Source organism: Glandiceps talaboti, chromosome 19, assembly GCF_964340395.1.
Source record: "Glandiceps talaboti chromosome 19, keGlaTala1.1, whole genome shotgun sequence".
Taxonomy (NCBI): domain Eukaryota; kingdom Metazoa; phylum Hemichordata; class Enteropneusta; family Spengelidae; genus Glandiceps; species Glandiceps talaboti.
In genome coordinates, this window is record NC_135567.1 from 12,467,926 (window position 1) to 12,476,983 (window position 9,058).

Here is a 9,058-nt window from a genome sequence, read left to right on the forward strand (position 1 = left end):
ACTGATAATCAACATAGAAACTTGTCTAAATCCCCCCCCCCCTCCACTGTTAACGGCATCTGTATAACATTTGTTTTCTATTCATTCGAAATTTGTAATAATGTCATTCTCCATGGGGGAAACACCAAACAATATCACTTCTACTGTAGGATAGACACATAATGAACATTGTTGTTGGGTAAATGGTATGTCTGTGCACGGGTTCGTACAATGACTTCTTTCTTAGAATCTGTGTCAAAAGCTACAATTACAAAATGCACCAATTATGTGGTATAACCATTGGTGCAATACACACATTATGTAGACAACAGTACGAGTTGACGTCATCTACGTCCAAATTGTTGATAAGTTCCAGACTGGCTATCTAGTCTGCTGGACATTATACTACACACAGATATGAGGTCAACTAACAAGGTCACTAAAGACTGTGCACTCAGTGAATGACTTTTGCTCTGTGCTATGCTACCATAATATTATGTGAGTGTGACGTGAAAGCGAGATTGTCTAATTAATGGTTGCCTAAATAGATACACTCCATTGTTTTAAACAGAAGGGTATATCACAAGTGGGTAGATTTAGGAAAGCTTGTGACAGGGATGCATGATCGAATTTACTTGTACGTTCTTTCCTTTTAATGCATTTACCATTTACATTATCTTTATGTAGGCAAATACGCTAATGACTGGAGTAGGAAACTCGTATGTACAAACTACTGTTACTACATTCTCATCCGGAAGTGTAGTTGTCGAATTTGTCAGTACTTTCACCGCTCAGACTGACGTTACAAGCACAATGATATCAGAACACTGTAACACAGAAGCAGCTAATGCTGGTCCAGCTTTTGATGATATAACTGCAGAAGGTTTTACCGCTGAAGGTAATAACTTATACATTTATGATTTAATGTAGTTTCATCAAAATTGTATAGCCCCAATTAAACATGTTGTTGGCATATTTTATAAACAGGACGACAATGATACACAAGAGTATTGTCTACAGTATGAAAAGATACTGTATCATCATTCTATATAGAGTCCAATACACTTCACACGCTACAATTTCATGTAAAGTCAGTTGTATTAGCATCAGTTATGGACCCCAATATCTGATACAGGATAAAAATAAATGTCTGAAACCATAGTACTTAGTAGTAGCTGTGAGTGTGCCTATGCCTTTACTTGCTGATTTATTTTACTTAAGATCCCACATTTGGTGAAGTTGACAAATTATAGTTACTCTCTATAAATTTGATAAACAAATCAAATATTTGAGACCTGCTCTTGTGCAGCAACATGGACAAACTATTGCTTACTTTATTGCAATTAATCCGGTACTTTCAGATTTTACCGACGCCATATGCGTGATACCTCTTGGAAACGACTGCTCAGGAAACGCACAATGCCTTGATACCGCCGATGGTTCATTTAATTGTGTCTGTAAGAATGGCTTTGAGGATAAATCACAGGATATTGTGAAAAGACCGGGACGACTATGTTCTGGTAAGAAACAACACAATAGTTATCATATTTCATAAACGAGAAGTTCAATGCTAAGAAAAGTGAGTGTTTTGTATTTCACATACATACATACATACATACATACATACATACATACATACATACATACATACATACATACATACAGGTATTAACGCTCTGTAGATCAATATCAGAGGTACTAGCAAACTATTTATTATGGATGCGTCACTGTTACTTGTATCTGCGTCTCCATATGAACACCCATACAAATGTAGAGCTATATTTGCCAAGCAACTGTATATTAATTGAATTTCTTACAATATTTATAATCATCTTGTGGGTATTTAATTGAGCGTGTGTAATGACAAAGTTAAGTGAAAGAATATTGCGATGACATTTATCAAATAAACGTTAAAACTGTTCTATTTAAATAACTTTCTTTATTTTAATTATAGATACAATTCCTCCGGATTTGACATGTCCTGGCAACCAAGTTGTAGAGTATGACGATGGAAGTACAACTGCTGTTGTAATATTCAGTGGTCAGTCAGCCATTGACAACACTGGAACAACACCTTCAGTTGCATGTAGTCCTTCTTCAGGTGACACCTTCTCGAGTGGAGCAAATACTGTAACATGTACAGCTACTGATGCTTCAAACAACCAGGGGACATGTACATTTACAGTCACTGTGCAAGGTATGTATTAACATATACAATGAATTCACAGATACTGTCGTATTAAAAGAGATAGTTATGTAAATATATTTTATTTTATATTAAAGTTACCTTTTTGGAGACTATGTATTTAACAGCCATCTTAAGTGTTGTATGATGCTAAGTTCTCTGGTGAGGTTACCCCTATATCAACTCTAATGGATTCTAATGTCAACGTCTATTCTATTGCTTTTTAAAAAAAACATATGTTAATGAATTGTTATAATTAATTGAAGTATTGCCTTTTATAAATCATACTTGGCACATCTTAAGTCCAAATGTACAAACATGGATGCAAACACAGTAATTTACATTTCATTTGAGAAATCCAAATTACAGCAAATTGTGCATCTCTTTTGATTTAAAGGTGATTCAAAATGCTCACATTCACTATCGCTAATTTGCTAGACGACATGTTTGTGAAACGCATTCTGGTTTTAAAACTTTTAAAAAACGTCTGCAAACAAATTGTGCATCTCTTCTGATTTAAAGAATGAGTTTACAACCTCCCTCCTAAATCTACAAAATATGCACCAAAAACCTTTCAACAATTTATCCTCAATATATGATATTTGTCAACACGTGAAACATGGTATTGCATGGTATTGCATTTTCATTTTAAGTTATATTTTTTTTCTGGGCAGCTATTACATAACTTATATTCAACCCCAGTTATTTAACCACTGTCCTTGAACATAATGACTTTATGTATACATAGTCCATTGTTGAATGCACCATGTTCATATACGCATATACAACCCACAACACCAAGGTAAAACATGTTCTGTATGTACCACAATCGTTTATAGTTTCATATCAAGTGTAAAAGTATACTTTTTAATTTGCTAATTAACCACATTAGAAAGGCCACATGCTAGGCTTGTAAATAAACAAATTGAAACAGTATACTTGTAAACTTGATATGAATCTGAATGCTATAGACGAGTGTAGCACATAGAGAAGGAGTTTTACTCCAGTGTTACTCATTGTATCTAGATCTAAAACACATATCATCTTTCTATATTCGCCATAGATACAACACCACCAGGAGTGACCTGTCCTGCCGACCTGGCCTTAGTGAGTGTACTTAGAACAATGAACGTACCATTCAGTGTTGAGCCAGCTACAGACAATTCTGGAACAGTGCCTGAAGTCACGTGTAATCCTAGTTCAGGGTCTACATTCAATGTTGGAAGCACAACAGTCACATGTACCGCTACCGATGCTGCTGGAAATGAAGACACATGTACATTTACAGTAGCTGTTGAAGGTATCACATCTTTCTGTTTTACTTCACATGAGATTCTGCACTGTTTTTTATACACAGAAATTACAACTTGTAACAGCCAACTACAGAGTTCTCCTTTCTGCCATAATAAGTTATAGCATCAATATCAAGTGTAAAATAACACTGGGTTAATTATAAGACTAGCATGTGGCCTTTCCAATTGTAGTCAATTTCTAAACATTGTCGTCAGCTAACAAACAGCAAACTAATTTCAGTGTACTATGAGAGTGCCACAGCTGTGATTTTCTATTGTTCTGAGTGAGATGAAAAAGTTTTGTGACAGTCATTTTATGACTAACTTGTTTATGCGGGTAGCATTGTCTACAGGTTGATTACATTATGATACACCATATACTGGGTTGATAATCAAAGCAAATGTAACAATACACTAATTTACTCTTGATATGGATGCTATCACTATACGAAAAGTCTAATTTACCCACGTTTCCCCAACATATACCCTACCTCTGACCCAGCTAACCACCATCTCTGTGCAGAGGTAGTACGAGACGCAGTAAAACGTTTGACTGTCTACAGCCCCCAGGGGAGAGATCACCGGGGGTAAATTAAGTCAAAGGCGGAACTTCGTCTCATACTCACCACATTTACATATCCTCTGCTAAAGATTTACCCTGGTGGAAAGACATGGTCAAATGTGACATTTCGTATAGTGTATACACATTTTTGACAAGCAGAGGAAACGCTGGACGAATTAATTTTTAACATATATATTCTTCATTCGGTACACAAAGGTCGATATTCTAAAGAACAAAATGATACAGCATATAATCGTACATGGAAATTAGCAACGTATAATATCAAATGAGGTCAGATTAATATGTGTTACCCTTTGCCATTGCAATACCATTGTAATATTTGAAGAAATGCTAATTCCTAAAAAAGCACTAACCAGTTTATGAAACACCAGTTGATAACAATGTACTAATTTTGTTTCATTTTACATTTCCCAGAATTGAACGAGTGTGACAACAATCCGTGTCAACACGGCAGTTGCACGGACGGGATCAATAGTTATACTTGCACGTGCGAGGATGGTTATGACGGAAAAGACTGCCATATAAGTAAGTCTTAACTATGTTGTGGATAGTAGTGTGAGTAGCGAAGTGGTTAAATCTAGTGTATACCTCAAACCACTGCAATCCGGTTTCGAAAGCTGGCCTTAAACGACCATCCCAGATTGCAAACAGGAAATTGAAAATACAGCGACCTCGCTAAAATTAGGGGTATCGTCACCCCATACTACCGATTGTTAAGAGCTTTGTAGCCTGGTATTCTGTAGAAGTGTAAATCAGGGATGGGGTTCGAGGAAAGCAGCAGTGCTCTATGATTACTCAAGTAACATATAGCATGTACCTCCCAAGGTACACCGAGACAGGAAGTAGAGCGCCACCATGGCACATTTTGGAATGGCCTATTTAGCATTTCTTTAGAAATGTTAAGTATTGCTTTAGAGTGTTGTTTTACATGACAGTTGAAATTTCTGCAAAAATGACGTGTCATCAGTGTTCAACATTTCGGATACAGTAAGAACAATGTCATTTCAACCACTGCTATACCATCCCATGATGAATTTTAAACAAAATGTACATTTTCTCTTTTGCAGATATCAATGACTGTGCGGACAATCCATGCCAAAATGGTGCAACTTGCAACGATCTCGTCAATGCATTTGAATGTGACTGCCTTCCAGGTTACACTGGTGACGTTTGCGAAACAGGTACAGTGTATAATTCGTATACATCATGGCATTTAGCTATTTACCTATTTAGCTATTTAGCTATTTAGCATTTGATTGAGAAGAAATTGGAAAATGAAACCTGACGTCATCTTTATTCATGTTATTCTCTTTTCTGTGTAGGAACTATCCAGTGCATAAAAACATGCACAGAAGGTTCGTGTACAGTGCAAGATGGGGAACAAGTATGCAAATGTAATAGTGGTTTTATCTTATCTGACCCAGATATTGATGACTTCTGTGAAGGTAATGAAAAACTATGTTACATTTTCTACGTTTTTCTTGGAGTAACTATTTCAATATAATTTCTGTACTGCAGTGCTGCACTGTACAATATTTTACCCACAACTCTCTCTGATTTGTAGTGTTGGACATAATCTCCTTCAAGTCAGACAAATCTCACCAGTGTATAGGGTTTTGTAAAAACATTTTTTCCATTTGGCAATCGTAGAATTGCCACTGATGAATTTCTGAATACCCATTTTCATCGGTTCTGGTATCAGTGATTTATTGCAGAAGGAGTAGCAATTTTAGGAATTTGTCAGCAGATTTTCTTGAAAGCCATGCAGAATATTTGCGACAAAACTAAGGAAAATATATGCACCTGTTATGACTTTGCCAAAGATATAGATTTATTTGAATAGGTATGACAAAAGAAATTTTCATTCTAAAACTCATCATACACACTGACTACCCAAGTTATTGACACTTTGACAGTGAAAAGTGTTTTATTCACAGCACATGCTTAATTTAGTTGTTAGTTCATTTTTGTACAAAATTTAGAACTTTATTTTTGATTCCTAATCGTACTTTTGCTACATATTAATTAAACTTAATTTCTATGCTTAAAATGTTGAAAAGTATGGATTATTGAAAAAGTTATAAAATACGGAACCTCCAAGCATACCAATCAGAGAGAGCTGTGGGTAAGATATTGTACAGTGTGCTGTTGGATCGACATCTGTTTAACTTTTATCAAAATATCTCATACGTATGTCTGTCTGTCTGTCTGTCTGTCTGTCTGTCTGTCTGTCTGTCTGTCTGTCTGTCTGTCTATGTATGTATGTATGTATGTATGTATGTATGTATGTATGTATGTATGTATGTATGTATGTATGTATGTATGTACGTGCGTGCGTGCGTGCGTGCGTACGTGCGTGCGTGCGTGCGTGCGTATGTATGAATATACCCAGGACTTACGTATGTATGCATATTATATAGAAGTCAGGTTATTCTCACATGCGCAGTTCATTTGTAGTCATGGTGTAAACCACAAATATCACATTATTGCGTCCTGGAAGTGAATTTCTCCTTCTGTTAACAACAGAACTGTGGTAGATTTTAATCATTCTTATTATCCCCAGATATCAATGAATGTGTTGGAGTAAGTCCGTGCTCAGACAATGGTATATGTATAAATACTCCTGGAAGCTACATATGTCGATGTCTACCTGGGTATGAACTATTGAGCGATGGAAATACATGCGAAAGTAAGTTAAACTGGCTAACCCTACTTTTTAGTTTATGTATAGGGGTTGTCGGTGGCCGAGCGGTTAGCTCGTACGCCTAATACCTCTGCAGCCTGGGTTTGAACCCGCCAAGTGTTGGCTGGGTTTGATTAAAATTTACCACGCTGTAAGAAAGAAGAGTGTCGTTCAGTTTGACTCTACCGAACAACGCAGGTTTTCCCCGGGTACTCCGTTTTCCTCCTGCATTAACACTGAACATTCCTCCTGTTATTGGGCAATGCCTGTAGGATGGTCAATAAATAAATGGTTAATAAATAAAGTATCAAGTGCCAATTATAGTGGAATTGTCATATGGATGAAAATTGGTTATTGGTTATTACTGTACTTCTTTTTCTACTTTTTATACAAGCACATATATCAAGTCGTTATCTATAACACAATAAAGTATGTAAAACATTGCAAAATATGTGAAATATTTGTTATTGTACTTACAATAAACTGTTTATACATTATTTAGATTTTTGCAACAAAAGAGGACTTGGTGTATGTTCTTTTACAATGTATTTCTAAGTAGAAAATTATACTAAAGTTTTATGAATTAAAATTCCAAACTCTTGCCCATTTGTCATCCGTATAATCACTTTTATCTACAATATACATAATCTTAATCCTAAATCTTAAATCTTTATTTCTTACAAAGCGTATTACAGTACAAATAATCACAATACGCTGTACAACCGACAGAACATAAAAGCCAACACGTATTTTGAAAAACTTTTAAAAATGTCCCGACGTTAGGAAATACTAGTAAAAAAGGTTTACATGCTCAAAGCTAAAATATATAAAATATCTAATGACAAAAAAGACCACAAAAAATAAGCTTTCAAACTGCTTTTAAAAGATAGTCATCATAGAGTGAACAGAAATATGTTAATAAAAATAAGTAATGTATTTGTAGCTCAGTGTGTAGAACTTTGGTTTTTGGTGACTGAACTTATTGACTATGACTGTTTAAGATTTATATGAAACTTTTACACTCCTTATATTTCAATACTCATTCTGTAATGTGGCATCATTCTGTGATGTTATGGTTTGATATTACCCTGGTAGTTGAGCCTTCGTTTTTCTAAGATAGACACTAACTAAAACTAATGGCACAAGATATTGAAACAACAATGATAAAGCTATTGAATGGACGTTAGCTTAATTATAGTCTCAGTAGGGAGGCGTCTCTGAAAACTAATTTATTTAGAGTTCCATGAATTTGCAGTGCTGTTTTTGGACATCGAATGAGTACGTTATCTTGATCACAGGATGATTACAATCACACACCAGAGGAATCGCTGTCACCCACTTGTTTATTCTACCACATTGCAAAAACAATAAATTTAGTTTGCATCTAAATAGTACACCGAAGGCTGGATTACCAGTATTGTAAATGTAATACATCTCAACATTTTCAGATATCGACGATTGTGTAAACAACATGTGTGATCATGGATTATGCAAAGATGTAGTTAATGACTATGAATGTATATGTGATCCTGGATACGAAGGAGAACATTGTGATGAAGGTAATTATGAATTTTATTATTATTAGTAGTAGTAATAGAAAATCTATATTTGTTTTTGCATACTATTTGCATATAATTACAAAAACACGTGTTCTTTACTGTCGAGGTTAAGACAGCATTGTGCAATCGAATAAAAAAATACATACGTGAACACAAGATATAAATGCCTTAGTCAGCTTAAAAAATGTAGACAAAAAAGTACTTTTTTCACTGTACCAATATATATTAATATTATGACAAGAAGTTAGACTTATGAACTCTCTCTCTCTCTCTCTCTCTCTCTCCCTCTCCCTCTCCCCCCCTCTCTCTCTCTCTCTCTCTCTCTCTCTCTCTCTCTCTCTCTCTCTCTCTCTCTCTCTCTCTCTCTCTCTCTCTCTCTCTCTCTCTCTCTCTCTCTCTCTCTCTCTCTCTCTCTCTCTCTCTCCATCTGTAGATATTGACGACTGTTGGAATTATCCATGCGAAAACGGACATTGTGAAGATGGAATAAATATGTTTTCATGCACATGCTTTGATGGATATACGGGAGCCCTATGCGATGGAGGTAAATATGTATGTATGTATGTATGTATGTATGTATGTATGTATGTATGTATGTATGTATGTATGTATGTATGTATGTACGTACGTATGCATGTATGTACGTACATATGTATGTATGTATGTACGTATGTATGTATGTATGTATGTATGTATGTATGTATGTATGTATGTATGTGTGTATGTGTGTGTATGTATTTATGTATGTATGTATGTATGTATGTATGTATGCATGCA

The 9,058-nt window shown here is 35.3% G+C and overlaps 1 protein-coding gene across 1 annotated transcript in view; it reads left to right on the plus strand.

Annotated features, from left to right (window-relative positions):
• Positions 1-9,058, plus strand: part of LOC144449999 (uncharacterized) — a 69,084-nt gene that overhangs the window by 26,883 nt on the left and 33,143 nt on the right. The window contains exons 17-26 of the mRNA XM_078140565.1: positions 667-877; positions 1,341-1,499; positions 1,934-2,176; positions 3,228-3,464; positions 4,454-4,564; positions 5,107-5,220; positions 5,362-5,484; positions 6,603-6,728; positions 8,171-8,281; positions 8,715-8,825. Of these exons, the coding sequence (XP_077996691.1) occupies positions 667-877; positions 1,341-1,499; positions 1,934-2,176; positions 3,228-3,464; positions 4,454-4,564; positions 5,107-5,220; positions 5,362-5,484; positions 6,603-6,728; positions 8,171-8,281; positions 8,715-8,825 (1,546 nt within the window). The remainder of the gene's footprint in view (positions 1-666; positions 878-1,340; positions 1,500-1,933; positions 2,177-3,227; positions 3,465-4,453; positions 4,565-5,106; positions 5,221-5,361; positions 5,485-6,602; positions 6,729-8,170; positions 8,282-8,714; positions 8,826-9,058) is intronic.